General features: G+C 31.6%; 3 protein-coding genes across 13 annotated transcripts; 2 read left to right on the plus strand and 1 right to left on the minus strand.

Annotated features, from left to right (window-relative positions):
• Positions 1-197: 197 nt before the first annotated feature.
• Positions 198-5,327, plus strand: LOC128876741 (protein pigeon). Its single transcript, XM_054123349.1, has 10 exons — positions 198-913; positions 1,047-1,183; positions 1,258-1,564; positions 1,638-1,900; positions 1,999-3,149; positions 3,233-3,574; positions 3,654-3,868; positions 3,954-4,157; positions 4,224-4,295; positions 4,363-5,327. The coding sequence occupies exons 1-10, from the start codon at positions 856-858 to the stop codon at positions 4,431-4,433; spliced, it is 2,820 nt and encodes a 939-aa protein (XP_053979324.1). The 5' UTR covers positions 198-855; the 3' UTR covers positions 4,434-5,327.
• A 569-nt stretch (positions 5,328-5,896) lies between these two features.
• On the plus strand, positions 5,897-15,867 carry LOC128876746 (heat shock factor protein-like). Of its 10 annotated transcripts, XR_008457115.1 has the most exons (13): positions 5,897-6,145; positions 6,672-6,780; positions 6,872-6,996; positions 7,108-7,443; positions 7,523-7,605; positions 7,715-7,903; positions 8,665-8,727; positions 9,907-10,446; positions 11,188-11,293; positions 11,686-11,779; positions 11,946-12,175; positions 12,463-14,219; positions 14,467-15,867. XR_008457115.1 is itself a non-coding variant. In XM_054123360.1 (12 exons), the coding sequence occupies exons 1-11, from the start codon at positions 6,041-6,043 to the stop codon at positions 12,158-12,160; spliced, it is 1,965 nt and encodes a 654-aa protein (XP_053979335.1). In that variant the 5' UTR covers positions 5,897-6,040; the 3' UTR covers positions 12,161-12,175; positions 12,463-15,867. The 10 variants fall into 10 exon arrangements, 9 of the variants coding, with proteins under 9 accessions (XP_053979335.1, XP_053979337.1, XP_053979336.1 ...); XM_054123360.1 differs by having other exon boundaries at positions 12,463-15,867; XM_054123362.1 differs by having other exon boundaries at positions 12,503-15,867.
• LOC128876744 (F-box/LRR-repeat protein 20) lies at positions 14,205-20,118 on the minus strand. Of its 2 annotated transcripts, XM_054123353.1 has the most exons (7): positions 19,894-19,912; positions 19,554-19,677; positions 19,402-19,471; positions 18,292-19,320; positions 17,692-18,099; positions 17,474-17,617; positions 14,205-17,408 (listed from the first exon to the last, which is right to left on the minus strand). In XM_054123353.1, the coding sequence occupies exons 3-7, from the start codon at positions 19,447-19,449 to the stop codon at positions 17,181-17,183; spliced, it is 1,857 nt and encodes a 618-aa protein (XP_053979328.1). In that variant the 5' UTR covers positions 19,450-19,471; positions 19,554-19,677; positions 19,894-19,912; the 3' UTR covers positions 14,205-17,180. The 2 variants fall into 2 exon arrangements, with proteins under 2 accessions (XP_053979328.1, XP_053979327.1); XM_054123352.1 differs by having other exon boundaries at positions 19,402-19,677; positions 19,894-20,118.
• Positions 20,119-20,221: the final 103 nt, after the last annotated feature.

Genomic DNA, 20,221 nt, shown 5'->3' on the forward strand with positions numbered 1-20,221 from the left:
ATATGTGAGGAAATAGAGGGAAATTAAAGGGAAATATGTGAGGAAATGAAGGGAAATTAAAGGGAAATATGTGAGGAAATGAAGGGAAATTAAAGGGAAATATGTAAGGAAATGGGGGGAGAAGTTAAAGGGGAATGTCACAGAAATGAAGAGAAATGAAGGGGAAATATCAGGTGGTGTTAGAGGTTGTTGGGAGGTGTCAGGAAATGTCAGGAAGTGTTACAAGGTGTTAGGACGTGTTAGAAAGTGTTAGGAGGTGCTAGAAGGTGATAGGAGGTGTTAGGAAGTGTCAGGATGTGTAAGGAGACATTAGAAGATATTAGGAGATGTCAGAAGGTGTTAGGTGTTAGGAGGGGAAGTGTTGGGAAGTGTTAGGAGATATTAGAAGGTGTTAGGAGATGTTAGAAGGTTATGTGAGGTGTTGGGATGTGCCAAGAGGTTTCTGAAATCGTTTAGAATGTGCTAGGAGACATTAGAAAATATTAGGAAATGTTACGAGATGTTTGGAGGGTAAGTGTTAGGAGGTTAGGATGTGTTAGCCGGTGTCACGAGGTATTACTAGGTGTCAGGAGGTGTGTTAGAAAGTGGTAGGAGGTGTTAGGTGTGTTCGGGAATAGATCATTAATGGTTGCACGTTATCTACTTTTCGCCCGAAGTCGACCGTCTCTGTAAATTAATCAGTTGTCGATAGCTGCTCTATATTATACGTTGTGTATGATAATAGTAGCAGACGATACTGGAAGATACATCAGCAAATGTCAAAAAATATGCAAAATTGATGCTTACCGATAAATTAAAGACAATCGCTACAAAGGCTGCAAAGTAGTATCTATTTAAGAAAATTTACAAGTAGATATGATAGATAATCTTGCTGCCAAGTTATGTTTGCTTTTGCCAGAAAAAGCACAATCAGGTAACTATAGCGATTTTATAATTTTTTTTGAAATGTAAATAGTAACAGACACCTATGAAATCGTGTAGCACGTGTACTTTGTACGCAATATAAATAGAATTGTCATTTTTTAAAGTAAAACTCCAATTTCTAGGGGAACAATGGAAATTGTTAGGTCAGGAGAAAGATGGATCTCTGTTAGTTGGTTGGGTAGAGGAAACAATCGAAAACAATATATTTGCGTCGTATACCGTTGTAGGCCGTTACGACCGGATTAATGATAAATTACAAGTGGGTTCAACATCTAAATACATTGATCACTTCTAATGGAATTTGTCACATTAAAATAATAAATTATGATATAGGTGTTGCACCAATTCTCAAAAGTATTGAATATCGTACAAGCATCGATAAATCAAAGTCATACTGTTTTTGGATATGTGGCTAAACAGAAAGTTTCCTTGGATACAAATTCAGTAGTTGAAGAACCTGACGATAGTATATCGACAGGTGCAGAAATGTACGATGCATACATAATTGAATTACAAGAAAAAGGTGTAAAAATTCATAACTTAGATACAAAGAGATCCAAACAAGTGCGTATTCAGTTTTTATACAGAGAAAAAGAAGATGGGCACTTGGATAAATTTTTGTTAATGATACATCAAGAATGTGAGAAATTATGCAAGTTATCGTTAAAAAATTTTTTATTATTTATTATAAACTAATTTATTCTATCATCCAGGTATCCTAATATATACCATATCATTTGATACAACTGAATCAGATTTTTGGCCAATACAAGAGTTAAAATCCGAACCGTTGGTAAAAACATTTATGTGGGCTCAATGGGACATGATAAATCAAGTATTATATCATATACATCATCGACGAATTCCAGTAAGTTTAGTTTCCGAAGCTGACGACGATAAGCAAAATAAATCCATTCGAACTAATCCTACGCTCAGTGGTCTCCAGTTTCACGACGATTTACCGCATGAGACAGTGGTGAATACATTATTTGGTTTATTTTAATTCAATATAATGACTTTTTTGACATAGATATGTTATTATATGCTTCAAACTGCTGTTTGTTTTTTTTCTAGTTGAACATACCACTGAATCTACCTCAATTATCAACTTCGTCCAACTGTGGAACTTACGAAGACGATGTTATACCTTTAAGAGTTCACGATTGTTCCTTAGATCTCATTGTGGTATCCGACTCTAAAGGAATGGTGTGTGTTTGTCACCATTATTTATATCGTCCAGTAAAACCACAGCAGCATGTACTTAACTCGTTGACCGAATCTAACACGGTGCATTTTGCATATTCCGTAACGCTTCTTCATCACAGTTGTGTAATTCATTGTGTTATACCAGGCATACCGTGGTCGCGCGCTAAACTCATACGACCGACATTTGCGATCTATGAACATCATCACATGATTGTTCTCGTGCAAGGTTTATTTACTCATCTTCTCGAAATTGGAACCAATCACGAACCGTGCTGTCATATATTATGTGGTCCATTGACTACAATTCCATCGCGCTCTTCTTATCTGATACCACTGCTTGAATTAGAAAATAATAACAAAGGAAGTAAAAAAAAATATGATCCAACTTCCTTAGAAGGGAGCAATGCATCTCCTCATTCAAATACGAACATACTAACAATAGATTTACCTACCTTGGACTTAGTGCAATTAAAAATTACCTCAGATTTCCTCGCTGAAGTGTTTCGTAAAGAAACATCAACGGAAGTACGTCTAGGAATATTACATTATTTTCTATGCCATAGAAATGATGTGGATATTATTTCGGAATTAGTATGTACGATCGCAGAAAAGCCGAGGTCGTTGGAAATTGTACGGTACATGCAAGAAGTTCTTATAGGCGGATCGTACGCTCTGGTACAAAAGAATTTGCTAGCAGATGCAATACCTCTGCTGTCGTTAATACCCGTTACAACTATCGAAGAATATACCAGTTTTGAGATTAAAGTGAATGATTTAAGTATAACATTGAGTCACGAGAAGCTTTGGAACACATCGGTTATGTTACTTTCGCCACAACAAAGATTAATTCCTTATCGTAGCGACTTGTGGACTAGATTGTGGGATCAACTTGGTAGAAATAATGAAGACAAAACGAGATTTAAACCAAGCAAAATTGCAGAAAAATTGTTAGTTTCTTTAGCATGCTATCAACCGGAAGCGCTATCTAGATCCAGCACTCCGATGTCTCCAAGCGGAGGGTAACAAAATTTTTCATAATTTAAATGAATATCCTACAAACCCATCCATTTAGAAACATTTATAATATGTATTAATGTTTTAGATTGGTTGTAGCCACAGTATCGCTCGGAGATTTAACAGGTGGTCGCGGTAATAAATTATTAGACTCGAGTTTGCCATTTAACGAGATGGAGAGCTGCACAGCCTCAAAGCAGGAACACATTGTGTCGGTAAATTTAAGGGAATTATCTATGTATTTGTTGAAGCATGGTACGCAGACATCGATGACGCATATCCAAGGATCGTGTACCCCTCTGCATGTTCACGCTATGGCGACAAGATATGTTGCCGCACAGTTAGAAACGTCGCGAGCTCTTTGTCAAATGCTATGTCGAGCTGCAACTGTAGACCCGCGAATCGAACAAGAACGTGGCTTTATTTTGGTGTAAGTCTCTTCATTTTTTTCTTTCTTCTTTTTTTTTCCTTTTCGTCGAATATACAATACAAACATATCATATCTTCAGGGATCAACTAGACGAAGCAAGACGATGGTTATTATTTATATTATTGGAGCGCTATAGGTGTTCAATAGAAAGTATAGCATTCCCGGCACCACAAGGATTTACATCGTTTTTCACTTACCTTGGATACAGGACTCTAAAGTATTCAATGTTCTTGCAATATGTACAACGATCGGTATTCGAATTGCAAGTGGACGTCAGCAAAATTATTATGGCTGGTGCAGTTTCTATCTTTAAATTTCAATGTATTTATGTTTGCGTTTATAATATATAATACCCATGTAATGTTCTCTCTCCTTTTAGATATTAGCGATACGAAAGAAAACGCTATTCGTAAATTAACTTTGTTATCTTTGCTACCGAGATCACGAGCCAAGAGACTTCTAAATCAGTGGTTGCATCCAGTGAGTTTCATGATACGAGCACGTGAACATGCCGCTAACATTTTATGCGGTGAAATATGTCAGAATCGTGGTAGAACATCGCAGCACAAAAATCATCACAACGGTAATGAAAAATAACAAACGATAACAAAACACTAGCACGATATTTTATAAAATAAAGTCTTTGTAGGTTTGGCTGCATTTCCTTCTGCGGATCGATTATCTCCGCTAGATACATTCCTCGATCTACTTACAGCAAAAGGTATAAATCTAGAACTTGTATAATTGCGTAACTTGTTTTAATCGTAAAATATCCTTAATTTTTGCAGCTAGTCTAACCGAATTAGATTTCGGTCTACTTATAGAAGCTACAGTGACGTCTACCGAAGACTTTTTATAGGTAAATTTATTGCGATTAATGTAAACTATAAGGAACTGCAACAATTATTTATAAATTTCTTTTATAATCAAAGACAGTAGTGCAAAATAATGTTTCAGATGTGAGAAGTGCCATTAATATTATCTAAATACCCATTAAGTATAAATGTGATTTTAGTTGTACTTTATAAACTTCCATGTGTTCCTTTTCTTGAAAATTATACATATATGATAAGTTTGTATATACATGCTCACGACATAACTTGCATTTTATACAACTAAATGATTTAAGTGCAAAGTAGTATTATTGTTTCAGAGCTTAAAATAAATAAGTATTTCAACATATAATTTTAAATGTAAACATTGTTAATACGTATGTCAAAGTATAATATAATCATTTAAATGTTTCAAAACCACTTATACTTTTTAATTACATTCATAATACTTATTCAACTCCATTTAAGGACTGATTAATTCGTGATATTACAATTTACGACATATTTTATGGTAACTATATTTTTGTTTGATTGAACTTGAATTTTTATTATTACGTTATTATATAGTTTTATATTATGCGATGTTATACATTGACTTATATCAATCTTAATTAGGAGTAATTTTGATAAGTTTATATGCAATGTATATGTTATGTAACTTGTATACTTTAAACAGTTTTTAAATTATACCGCAATGTAAACTGAGTTATTTAAAATTGTTAATTCTGTAGAACTATAAAATGTATCAAAATGAAAATTTTAATGTATGTATTAATCAAGATTGATGACGCGAACTTTAAAAACTTGTATCATGCTTTATCTTAATGGTATTGTATCGATAAGAAAATTACATATCAAAAGATATGTACAAAAGTATTAATTATCTTTGTGTAGAACAGAATATAAATGTTTCAAAAACAGTTCTGGCTTTTTCATATTTTTTTGTAAGAAGATAAAAAATTCACTGTAAATGAAATAAATAGCATTTATTATACATGGTAAGCAGTAACTTGGATTAATTTGATTATATACCTGAATCTATTCAGGGAATTGCAGAGAGTAACTTGGAGTAACTCTCTGGTAAAATGGTACTGTTGTGGTTGTGATTGTGATCAGATGGTTTTGTATAGTCAATTAGTCACATTAAATATAGTCAAAGTGTATAGTATAACGAACATTCACTCTACTCTTTTTAAGTTGAACGGACAATATCATTGGATATAACCACAGCCGAGTCGGCTGTGACATAACATACCATGCTATGCCATATCAGTTTTTAAGTTGTATGAGCACTGCCCAAACGATTTAAATCTGAATCTACTCGATAGATTACTAGTCCGTTTACTGGTTTACTGGTTAAACTGTACTCGAAAAGAAAGAATAAATCACCGGGTCAATACCAACGATTGTTTCATTATAATTTTAAAATTAAATGGAAAGCCAACATATATACAATATATTCACCCATTGAAGCCCCCTCTCTCTTCACCTGTAAGTACTACTAGCGCTAGCAGAATAACATCGTCAGCGGTCAGCCATTGTCGTGAGATGTGAAGATTTTTCTGAGCGTGATATATTCGCTACAAAAGCCGATCAATTGTTAATCATTAAATTTGAAATTGTTTACGGTAAGATGCATACGATTCCGGAATTAGGTACAAGTGTACCGGCATTCCTTGCCAAGCTTTGGAAGCTGGTAGAAGATCCCGAAACTGACGACCTTATTTGTTGGTCCCCTGTAAGTACTTATTTTATTGTTTGCTTGCTTTCCCTTGATGTTTCACGTTAATTATTTGAAAAATTCTAACACTCGGATCGACTGTTCGCTTTCATGACAACGATAAGTTCACTGTTAACGTGAGACGAGTAATCGACTCAAACGTAAGCAAAACGTTGACCTCCGCGTACAAATTTTAACATACACAACCTATATTTTACATATAACCGATGTTGGTGTAATTTATTCCGTACTTAGTTTCGCCATTATATATATGCATATATGTGTCTATATACAACGCATTATTACAACTATAAATTCTCTTTTTTCGTTGAATATCAAGTTTTTGACTATAGATGATAGACAAGTTTCACCATATATAGCTAAACAAATTTTCTTCAAAATTCGTAGTAGTCGATAACAGTCTAAAGTAACGTTTTAATACTTTATTTTTCGCAATAAAACTATTTGTTCCAAAAAGATCATATGAACTATAAATTCTGTAATGTACATCTTAACAGTTGCTATATGCATTTGTTTATTTTAGAATGGTAGGAGTTTTTTCATTAGAAATCAGGCACAATTTGCCAGAGAATTGTTACCTCATTATTATAAACACAATAACATGGCCAGCTTTGTTCGTCAGTTGAATATGTGTAAGTAACAGTGTATACATAGAACTAGATAAATATTGTATCGATAAAATAAATATGTTTCTGTTTTATTGAATACACGCAAACATTTCAGATGGTTTTCACAAGAAGGTTTCCGTTGAATTAGGTGGTTTGAAGTGTGACAAAGATGAAATGGAATTTGCACATCAATTCTTTTGCAAAGGACATCCATATCTTGTAGAACATATTAAAAGAAAAGTAAGTAATGTCTCATTTTGAGAAAATGGTTTCTGGTAACATTAGTAAATTATGTTGATACATACGATATGTATTGTTTCTTTCAACATTGTTCCATTGTGATTTATTTAGATTGCATCTAGCAAAGGACAAGATCCAACGCTCACACCTATGAAACCTGAATTAATGAATAAAATGCTGACAGAAGTGAGGAGTATGAGAGGTCGGCAAGAACATTTAGATTCTAGATTAGGAGCTATGAAAAGAGAAAATGAAGCATTATGGAGAGAACTTGCAATGCTTAGGCAAAAACATATGAAACAACAGCAAATTGTTAATAAACTAATACATTTCTTGGTCACTTTAGTGCAACCTTCGAGAGGCAGTGGCCTCTCTGTTAAAAGAAGGTATCCATTAATGATCGATGACTCTAACCGTCAACGTAATAAACAATCTAAATTATCAAAGGTAATTACAACTATCTCTTAATAATTATTTTATACAGCTTATCTAGTTATTCCATATAACTGTATGTTTTTATTTTCAGTCACAGCCATCACCTACAGGACCTGTGATTCATGAACTCGATGCATCTGAACCAGATTTAGATTCAGAATATATCGTTGCAGAGTATGTTAATACTAAAGTTACAAAACTTTTAATTCCTTCTATCTGAATTTATTTAGCATAGATTGTATGAAACGCCTAAATAATACGTAAATATCTCCTTTGCTTTTAGAATGCTAGAAGGACATCAAAGTCCAGCTATTCAAAGTCCAGAGCATAACAGTGCATCGATAATAGATGATAATAATATGGAAACTGTTCATTTAGTCGATGATTCGGTCCAATTACAGAATGAAATGCAATTGGTCAACCAGCAAGAGATCGATACAAGGAAAAAACGTGGTTGTAAGGGTAAAAAGAAGTAAGTTGAACTAAATTATTATGGGGTGCAATTCTAGTAATAAATTTGCTAATTAAACGAGGCGATGTCTATAACTGAGTCATGTACAATCTTTCAATTTTGAAATTATAATGAGATGGAGTTTTGCATGATGAATACAACAAAATTCCAACACCAGTTACTCTACAAATAAGTGTTTTTGCGTTTTCATTTGTGTTTGCCTTTCATTCAAGTTAGAAAACTGATCATCCGGACAAGTTATAATGAAATTTCTTTGTACATTCCAATATACTTTTTCATGCATGGAATGTAGTAAATAATTTACATAACGCAATTAAAAATACAGGGGGCATAAATTTGTATTGAATCGTATACTACAATGGTATCGTTTAGATATATACTAAAATTAAATTGCACGCACATACAGGGATGTATCTTAACATGTGATACTCACTATACTGTTCGACTAAGACCAAACAAACAATGGAAAAAGTTCAATATTTATATGTATACAGTAAGAACTGTCAATGTAGAAAAATGACTATAAGTCGGACACAATGTTGTAGTAGAGTATCTGTTCGTATGAATTTTTTTCATTGCTGTTACGTCTTTAATCGGCCATTAAGTAGATCCTACATGTTATGGTACGCTATATTATAACCTGATAATGTCTACACTAAACAGAAAACAAGGGAATTTTTCATAATCAACTTTTTCATATCTCTCATGACATTACTTAGTTTTCAATGACACTCATATCATCGCAATTTAAATATTACCAGGAGGAAAAACAAGGTGCCTGTCAAAATTTTGATCCCATCGATGAAGAATGGAGAACAACCGAGGTTAACATTTTTCTCTTGTCGTCATTTGGTGTTGGTGTTCATACTACTTTAAAAATTACTTTAGTTGATATCGCAATTTTGCTTAGTTTCATTTCTTTTTGCATGAACATTCAGCAATATTGCGATACTACTTATTTCTGTTAGAAACTTTTTCGATCTAAACCATTGATACTAAGATGATTTTCTTAGAGTTAAATTTTGTCAGTTGTAATACTGCTACATTGATAACTCTTCTTTCGGTAGTTTATTATTTTCATGAGAGAAGTTTTGTTAATCCTTGGTTAATTTGCATTTGATTTAAATGTTAGTTATTATTTGATTCTTTTATTTCTTACGCAATTCCTTCATTAATTCATATCATTAATAACATTATTTTATAATTCATGCTTCGCTTACTATATATGTTGACATGTTAATTATTATTATAGGACAAATATTAATTTATTTAAATGTCAAACTGTATTTCTGTGGTTAGATCTAATACAATGTAAATATATGTGCATCGGATGGTTAATCTAATTTAGATAGGATACATTATATACACATTGTATGGTCAGGTTTATTCCACGCATGTTCACGTAGCGATTTATCAAATTTACTCATACCCTTTGTATCGTTATTAACAGATGTGTATGCTATATTTGATGAATGTGTGATACGTTATTAATATATATATTTTGTACAATGATCGCATACCTTTTTCGTTTACAAAATATTAAATATTAATTCCATTTAATTTCATATTCTAAATTCTTATTTACCGAAGGAGCTAAGAAAAATAGTATACATTTTTTGCAAAAAGAAAATGATCGTTACGCATTGACTTTCTTACTTCTAATGCACATATGTCTTACACATTGCATTACTTTCCTCTAACATTATTCTTTTCCTTTTCGTTTTTATAGCTTATTTATAAACAAATTGTATTGATGTCTTAGAAAATAATATTGTAATAAGAATAATTTTACTATATATTTAGAAGCATGTTCTTGTATAATGCTTTGAATATTTCTATGTATGCTCTTGCAATACTTCCATCGATCAGAATTGTAGTTAAGAATGTATTCTAAGGCAGATTATGACTTTTGAAGTAAATAAGATCTATTACGAGCAGATTATGGCTACAAAAATTTAACTCTAGATAACGAAGATTGGCAACTGCTTGTTTCACTATTTTAGGGAAGAAACACATGTATTTGAAATTCCACTGGAAGAATCACCGGTGACTGTTACTTTATTGGAAAATAAATTAGTTCCTACACCTGTACCTATATCAAGTGTGCGTAGCTCAAAGCTCAGAGCTATGGCAGCTAATATAAACAAAGCAGTTGATGCAGAGAAAGAGTTCAATTTGGAGAATTCTGCGGACACAGAAGAAGATTCTCAAGAGACTAATTCTGACTTGGTGAAACTCGAAGACATTTTAATAGGTTCAGAAATTATTAACGACGAAAATGCCAAGGACAACGAGAACATAGAGTATAATGAAAATAATAGTAACTCTGAATCAGGGAGAAATGATAATAACATTGATTACGTTAACGAAGCTTTTAGTAATGTTAAAAAAGGTAGTCAAAGAGTTTCAAAAAAAAATTGTGCTCAAAAAGTTTTGGAGGAAGAAAAATTCAATACCAATGGAGAAGGCACAAGCACAGATTTATCTTTGAGTTGCATCAATCCATCTGGCATATCTGACACTACTTACAGGTTAGGATCAACGTAAGTTCAACATACACATCATGGGTAAAGAATGTTGAATGCAGTGAATTCCACTTATCTGTAATGGAAATCCTTAATCAGAAGATAGAGGTGGGAGCCAACTAATTTTTCTATTTTTAATACAATTTGATAGATTTTGAATGAAGCTTATTAATGAGTTATACAATTTACTGTTAATAATGTGTGACATTTTTTTGTCAAATCTCAATGATTGCCTTTGATCTAGGAATTTCATGGTATTTCATAGAATTTGAAAAGTAATGACTCTTTGGTATCATCTTTTTCATAGTATCAAAATGACATATCATTTTTTAATGATACTCAACTGTCAACTGATTTTAACAGGAATTTTGTTTAATCTAAAATCTTGTTTCACTTTAAGTTCACCTACAAAATTAATTCATGGGAAGAGAAATGATCATTTAGTCTAACAGAGCTACTAACTCTAAATGCATTTGTTAATTATTATAATGAATCAGTATTGTATCTTCAAAAGTATCATTCATATAAAGTTATCAATATTCACACATGGTGAATTAAATTAACTTTTCTATTTTAAAAACGAAGAAAATATGTCACCCATATCTGCTATTGCTATCATTCAAGACAAATAGAAGGATTGTACTTTTCAGGATAAGACTTGACAATGCTTTTCTAATTCGTTTATAATGATATCCATAAAATTGTGTGAAATCATAGTTAATTTAAGTATAATGATCTATCTTGAATAATTGTCTCTAGGGAAGAAATGGATAATCATCTCGAATCAATGCAGACAGATTTGGATAATCTTCGTGAAATTCTACGTGGCGAGGGTTACAGTATCGATGCAAACACGCTTCTTGGAGTAAGTATTTAACTTTTAAACTACTTATAAATTTCAAGCACAAAGCATCAAAGTAGCCTATAAACTGATGTTTGATAAATTTCTTAACTTGTGTTCACGAAATCAAAATGATATTTGAGACGACTGTAGAAAGTATAACATCAGATTATGTATTTGCTAAATAAACATCGTAAAACATTTCATTTATCTTGTAAGTAAAATAATACGGAGCATATGTATTTGCTTATAGTTAATCGAAGAGGTATGCAACATGCAATAAAGTGCTCCATCTACAAAGATCATTCATCTTTAAAGTTTTCCGCCCTCAAAGCGTTAAGCAGTGTTTATAAAAAGTTTTCTTTCATTACTTTATATATATATATATATATATATACATACATATATATTTACAGTTATTTGGTGCAGATGATCCAATGTCATTTGGTATGCCTGTTAATCCAGAGCTGAATCCACATTCTGAGAAAGAAGATGACGATCACACTAATGGTAAAACTTGTAATTGTTTGTTTCTAATCAAATCCATTATCCTCTTAATGATTGCGAAAATCGATTTCAGTTACTTTTCATAGTGACATACATGCAAAAGTAAAATGAATTTTGTCTTCTTCTTTTGAGCGAGTCATAAAGTCATATAGTCTTTTCGGAGTTACAGAAAACATTAATGGGAATGGCGGAGAACTTATGGCGTATAATCCAACACAAAACTTACTAGATTTCGACGATGACATGATGTTCTTGGATGGTACTTCGCCTGGTGCAACAGCTGATGCAACTGCAAACAATCTTTACGAATCTGATCCTCTAGATTTGGATGATAACAAAGCTTCGCTTCTTGAATCCTTAACAAATGATGTAAACACTTCGTAAAGTCTCATTCCTCTGGTGAGTCGCTTGATCTCATTTAAATTGAATAAGTAATGAGTTTTCATATAATAACGATATAAACGAAAAGAAAAGAGATTATTTTGTACATTAATGTGGAATCTTTACATTGTTTTGTTAATCCATATGATTATTATCGGTTTGTGTTACAATCTGATATCTTTCATATAGTTGGTCACTTAACGCATCTTCAGATTGAAGATTACATTTTCCTGTCGAGATTGTTCTGCCTGACAGGTCCAGTCTTTATTCCAAAAGAAATTGTCTCAGGGCAGATTTTTTTGCAGGTTCAGATCACTGTTGCATCCACTGTTGCTTTGGTTTCAGTATGTTTTATTCTCAATGGATCATCATGAGCATGCTCTCGTTTTCTCTGTCGGTGTATTTCGATGAGCAAATAAGCAACGAGCTTGCATAATGTACAAAACAAAGAGTACCTAATTACTAGAGGAGAATGCAGTCTCGATATAAGTGGTCAATTCAATGATCTCGTCCGTTTAGGGAGGACACTGTGGCTAAAAACTACCAGCGCATAAAATCCTCTGGATTTGCTGCTATTACAGACTGATAAAATTCAATTGCCACAATAACTTTTTTTACGTAATTTATGATTTCATTGTGTTTTAATCTATTTATACCATGTCGATATGAAACAATATGAAATAAGAAAATTATTTATTTGCACTTTAAAAATTCAATCACGCGTAAACAAATCATTTTGATTTTAATATAACATTGGAACACGTTATAGTGACTAACATTGATAGTACAATGTAAAACTTTGAAGTTCCTGCGTGTGTAATCTCAAAGATTTTATCTTATCTATTAATCATGTTCACACTGTATATCTATCAATAATCCAGAAATTACAAAATTATACCAGAACAGATTGAACATTTTGTTCGTATTTTGTATGAGTGATACATAGCAATGGTAGAATCATTTGTTATTTGTAACTTGACGATCTTATTATTTATGAGATTTTAGTGCAACCTTGTTTACGCGTCTCGTCTATGTAAATAGCTTTAAAAAGTATATACGAAATTCGTATTTTTTGTACTAACCTCATCTGCAATAGAAGTGTCGCGTACGTGAACATCTAATGTCCTGGTTCATTAAAGAATTGTACGGATAAAGTTGAACTTTAGACGCTATTTTGTATTTTTATACTTTTAAGATAAACGAATTCATGTACCTGTCTCGACTTTTTGATACATTGTAAAGCTATTATCGGCTTATAAAACGTTTATTTCTCTTCTTTGTTAATAATTATTCAGTAAGGTTGTTATGAAATTGTATCAACTTATATTAAATAATGTCATGATTTTATTAAGACGTAAAAAGTTTAAGATAAATAAGAAATGCATAAGTATGCAAATATTTAAGTTGACTGATGCGTATTTAAAATGGTATACATTTTATTTCCTGTGTTAGGAAATGCATATCTGAGATATGCTTAATGTGATTTGTTTATCGTACGTGTCCGTAAATATGAAAGAAAATTATAATATATTTATTGCGTTTTGAAACGATGTTGATGAAAGAATTATATTTATGCAAACATATGTTTATGAATGCTCTTAATAAATGTTCACACATATATATATATATATATATATACATATACATATAATACATATGTATGTATGTATATGTATTAGTAGATGAGATTTTCATTTATTTACTAGTTTATTTGGTCCACAAACTATAATCCCAAACTTAATAACAATTGTCAAAAAGTACGAACATATACTCTTTTTAAAGATGTTTTATAAATAATAGAGTGAACAAATTCGAAGTTATTCTTTCATATCTAAAAGAATTCTTCATACTCTAAAAAACAGTATTTAAATTATGAATAGACTTTCTGTGCTTGTAGTAACACAATTGATTATATATTTTTTCAGCTAATTAGCGACTTAAAAATATTCTGTATCAGACTGATCTACTTAAAGAAATTGTATAATAAATGTGTTAAGAGTTAATTTAGCAAAATCTATGGATGGATCATTGATATGTTTCATTGCAGTCGAATGTAAATAAGGTATTTAATTTCAGTAACTATTTACATGTAAACAAAGAAATGAACAATTTTTATCATTTCACCTTTTGCAATATATTTGATATTCTTCTGAGCATGCAGAGGATTTCTTAATTTAAGGAAAATAGATCTTTGACTAAGGAGACTCGCAAGAAGTTCTTTCACGATAAGCGATTGATGCTATCTCAGATTTGTGCTTTATGATTCACACACATATATGTATACATATATAATTATTTTTTTATTTTAGCTTTGGAAGAAAAACTGCTGGATTTTTAATTACCTCGTTGGTAATACCTTTCGTTTTAATAATTAACTGTATGATGCAGCGAACCCTGTGACAAATATATAGCGTGCAGAGAAAAGTAACAATTGAAATACGCACAGAGGTTTACTTAAATTCCCTTGAAGGAGAAAGTACAACATAAAAGTACCAAACGTGTACTCTAGATTGGAAGAGATATTAATTTTTCACATGATTAAACTACGTGTTAAACGTATTTCTGTCTCTTGCAAAAATAGCCTAATGAGAACGTATTGAAGGAATAATTCCTGTTTTCATTGATTTGTACATAAGCTATGCAGAAGATTGTCGCGCCGATAAAGAATTCTGCTGTCAGGATATTTAGCAAACATGTCCGTCAACAGAACAGTAACATTTTTTTATATAGTGTGTGTAGAGCACAGTATTAACAAGTGAATATTATACGATGCGGCGCATATGAATATATATATGTATATACATACAATAGTTGGAACATTGTGTTGGAAATCAAAATTTGTTTAACATATCATTATACTTTTCGTATCTATTGTTTCACTGTGGTATAAGGATAATTGAAGCAAAAGTGATAGTACAAGATAAGATTTCAGTGTTCTCGTTCAAACACTATCACTACTTTAGTGTTATGTGAAAGATTCTATTACTTCCAATAAGTGAATTTTTCGTATTTGATCCTCTAAAGATTGCTTCTTTTAGTAAAATTGTTAACACATTAAAGACTCCATGTAAAGTTATTAAGGTATTGTCGATACTTATAATGAATTTTGTAAATGAATCAGACAGTTATTATTAAATAGTCGTTATAGTAATGTAAAATAGAGATTCAAGTGTATTAATTTGAAATGGAAAGATGATACAAATTTAATCTACGTGTTTTTGATGGCTATTATAGAGAGTTAATATTAATTGATTAATACTAGTAAAACTAAATATTCAATAGACTATTTAGATTATAAAAATATTTAATTGTACATTTACTTTGTAAATAGATTCAATTAGCAAAAAACAAAGTTTAACGTTTTTTTTCATTTTTGTTTTAGTTACAAATTCAGTATTCTTTTGACAAACTATTTTTCAGCATCGGATAGTTAACAATTACAATGGTTCACTTCCTGTTCTGTTAAACACTGAAATCTTGGTCTTGAACCTCTAACAAGTAAATTGAGAATTTAAGTTTGTGTTTACCAGTAGATAATGTAATCAGAATGGTACAGCGTATCTTTATTACATTAATATGTTATTTTAATTTAGTAATAAGTAAGTTTTTTTATAATCATTTGTCAAGAGAAAGTTTATACTACATTAAAAATTCATAGGAAAACGTAACATATATTATGTAATTCCATATGCAGTAAAGTGTTAACCATATCTTTCTTATGTATTTTACTTTTTTCCATTTTCAAATTAATTTCAAGTACATTTTACAGTTTTGTAGATAGAATCCACAGTTAGGTTATTTATGTATGTGTCATACACGATACGAAGTTTTCAGAGATCCTCTTTCTTCTGAATATTATAAAAAAATTGTTATTGATCTTCTATGAACTATTTCTTATACCAATAGGTATAAAAGAATAATACAATTTGCAAAAGTGTAATACAGAAAATTGAAAGCCACTCAATTTTCAAATATTTAAATTGCTCCAAATTCATAATTTCTGGAGAATCTTACGGAACTTAGTCTTAACGAATTTTTATTATATCTATGTAATGTTATTTTTTATTCATAGGGGATCAAACTATATATTGTATTAAAAACAAAAATCAAAATATGTATCCTGTACAAAGATGTAGTTGATGCTACGCTATTTGTACGTGTCAGATTTTGTGATATATTAAAAATTTTGTACAAAAGGATAAACTCCAACAGATAACTAAAATTTTAACTAAATTTTAAATATTGGACGCAATAAAACTAGCTCTAAAATCGTAAAACAACTTGTAAGTAATATTTTTATCAGTCACTTCTTCCTTATGTTTAAATAAGTGAGGAATATTTTATCATTTGAATAATGTTTTTGGCTAATTTATTGCACGTAATCAAACTCACATTATCACTCGATGTTTTATAAATATACTTAATCAATTACTTTTTTAGTTTACGTATTAAATAGTAATGAATAAATATTTTATTAAATTGCTTGATTTTTTAATTTGTTCTTATAAATAACTTCAGCAAAGCATTGTTATCATTGCCAAATACTTGTCATAATACACATTTAAACTCTGATCTTTCTATATAAATAATTATAAATATTTTTACATAAATATTTTTAAGAGCACAATCTGTTTTGTTATTTATATAGTTCTATGTACAATTTTCTTGTATATAATGTCAAATATCGATATTTTTGATGCAAAAAGTTTGTGAAAAAAATCTATGTTTGCTTCATGTCTTTTCTAATACTTTGTGGTCTTTAAATTAAATATGATTACAAAGTATTGAACCAAACTATTAGTTCATTTTAAAGGATATCAAATATTATTCAATTACATAGGAATATTTAAGATAATATAATTTTCTGGGGAAATAGATACTCGTAAATTGCAATCTCACGTTTCCCATTTTGTTCGTTGAATAAAATCTAACAAATATATGATATTTATGGTCGTCATTAAGTAATAGTTTAATTTTCTCTTACCCTGTCTTTAAAATGTGAAAGGAAATATTGAAGTCGTCTCTATGGTAAAGAAGGTAATGACGGTAAAGGTGGAGCAGGTGGAGGAGGTATTTCGTTTTCTGGAGAGACGATATCATCTATATGTTTGATCCAATCGACGTATAGATGTGTCAAACTCTCGACCCCAGCTACTGTCATACCTAGACAGTAACGGGTATCGAGATAATGAAGACTCTTGCAATACAATCTGATAGAGTCAAGGGTGTGGTCTGTGAGTTGCGAACACCCCTGTAATAAAAGAACAGATAAAATTATATTCATAATTATTCATTTCTATTTCTTGGAAGAATTACCTGTATAAGAAGCCGCTTTAATCTGTGCAGTCTCTGTGCCAGATAAGATATTCCTATATCTGATACATTATGACACTGGTTGAGATTTAAATCTTCGATTGCTGGATTGTTCTTAGATAAGTAATCCAGCCCTATGTGCGTTACCTTTAATAACGTAAAATGATACGTAAAGATTTTGGTACGGCTTTCCCATATAGTTCAAATAGATCTGTAGTTACCTGTTGGCATTGGCTTAAATTTAAGATTCTTAATTCTGGAAAAGCAAATGCATGCTTTAAACTAACATCGGTGATTTTATTACAACCAGAGAGGTCGAGTTCGCGAAGATATTTAAGTCTAATCAACGAAAATCCAGAAAATGTTTTCAAGTTCAAAGGTCTAGATACGTTTTCGCAGAGTTTCATGACTTTCCACTTTCGATTAGCATCGCGCACTATTTCTTCTTCTGCCCTCGAACGTAAACTAATTCTTAGTTTAGTTTCTGTAACTTCTGGTTCATGTACAATCTCAATATTTTCGACAGTTTCATGGTTACCAGCACCCATACCCGTTAAGCCAGCATCGCTGACCTTATCGCAATGGTTTATTTTTAGTGTTTGCAAATGTACAAGCTCCTTGAATATCATCTATAAAAGATAAACCTACTTTTATATGCATGAGCATCATCACTGAAAAAATATATGATTTACACGATCAGCGTAGAATCTATCGACAGACCAATTTTTTAATTCTAATTCAAATGGCATTCTTTGTACATTATATTAAATCTTTGTAATATCAAAGCTTAGCATAACGCGTGTAAAGTTATTTTTACGCACCTGTATTGTTTTGTCTGTAACGCCATTAAAACAATAACCAAGTTCGAGCAACTTTAAATTAGGGAAACACCTGGATATGCGTTCGATTGATTCTTCATGAAGATGTAATGCATTTGCAGAGAACATTTGCAAGTTCTTTTTTTGTATGATATTTTCCATATCGTAATCATCAAGGCATCTAAAATTGAAATTTTCCGAATCGATCTTTTCTTTTACATTACGAGTAGTAGTATTACTACTGGTATCTGTATCACATCTCGAACAAAGCCCATGGGTAATACAATTTTTGGTGAGTTGTTCAACTTCCGAGATGTCAAGTTCTCTCAAGTTCCTGAGTAATCGAATATATTGTACACCTATATCGGTAACTGCACGGCACCTTTTTATTTTGAGTGTTTCTAACATTGTCAAATTTTTACATATACGAAGTAGACTAGCATCCGTAATACGCACGCAAAAACTAATATCAAGGACTTTTAAACAAGTTTGATATTGTGTAAGACCTTTGATTCCATCGATAGTCAACTGATAACATCCTTGTAGTATTAAAGATTCGAGTTTTAAATTCTGTAGAGCTGACAAAGTGGCCAAAGTAGTTCCATCGATCGAGGTATAGCCGAAATTCAAGTGTTTCAACTTGTATGCTTGTTGTTTGAGGTAATGCAACGCGTTCAGAAAAGTTAAGACCGAATTTGAAGCATCTGGTAACGTTATCCTGTTTTGAGGATAAAATTTTTTGTATAATCCACTGTGGAAAGATATTTGACAGCCTATAAGGCTTAAGGATTCTAAATTCGAGCAAATAGCAACTAATCTGTTGAAAAGTGCATCGCTCAAATATCGATTATAACCAAGACTAAGTTCTCGTAGATTTTGAAATGTTTCAGAGAGCTCCTTTATGTCGTTTTCGTCTTCCAAAAGTCTGCCAGACATTAAACATTCTCTGCATCCATCGATACGTAATACTCTTAAAGAGTGACAGCATTTTAGAATGTTTACAAGTGCCTTCTCGCTTAAATCGCAACACAACTAAAAATTAATATACACAGATTTGTAAAAAAGTATTTTTTTTCTAGAGTTAGGTTTCTGTACAAAAACGATATCTCGTACCAGTACAAGACTCTTCATATGTAGTCCGTAACGATCCCACACTGGCATACTTCTTTTAAGTTCCACTTCTCTAAAAATAAAATGATAGAAGGGCCGTGTAGAATGCTGTAATACATCCATTATTTGATTCAAATTATCTGCACGCGACCGACCAAAAACTAATGCTTCTTGATCTACAAATTTCATAGCGAGCGATGCCTCTCTCCATGTCTGATTGATTAGTCTTGCGGACATTCGATCGGATGTAGATAGGTACGATAGTATATGTATAATTATCTAAAAAGAAAATATATAGTGTCTATAAAAATGGAAAGCGAACAGACAGAGCGTTATATCGTTTAAAAAATTCGTAATAACCTTTGCAGATAAATGTTTTGCTCGTAATTTAATTGATATAACCTCTGATTTGTACAACGAGAAACAAAATAATTCAAGCAAAGAATGACAGGGGTAATACGAGCGATCGAAAAAAAGAAGGAAAGAAAGACTTACATCTATGGGTAAATGAAGACCTTCCGGATCTGGCATGTTGCATATACGAACGTTATCGAATGTTGTCGAACGTTATCGCTATACCATTGGCATAATAAAATAACGCTACGACAATGGTTCGTTACGTTGACAAGTACAACTATCCAGAAATCCAGATTTTAATCGGTGGATCGTGGTGAAACGTCAGTGTACGAGATTCAGACGATTCAGACCATCGCTCATAATCAGCTGTGTACTGTGTATTCTACTGTGTATACATACATACATACATACATACAAACATACATACATATATAGTTGCTTTTATGAGAGTCACGTGCTTCGCGCG

Source organism: Hylaeus volcanicus, chromosome 5, assembly GCF_026283585.1.
Source record: "Hylaeus volcanicus isolate JK05 chromosome 5, UHH_iyHylVolc1.0_haploid, whole genome shotgun sequence".
NCBI classification, from domain to species: domain Eukaryota; kingdom Metazoa; phylum Arthropoda; class Insecta; order Hymenoptera; family Colletidae; genus Hylaeus; species Hylaeus volcanicus.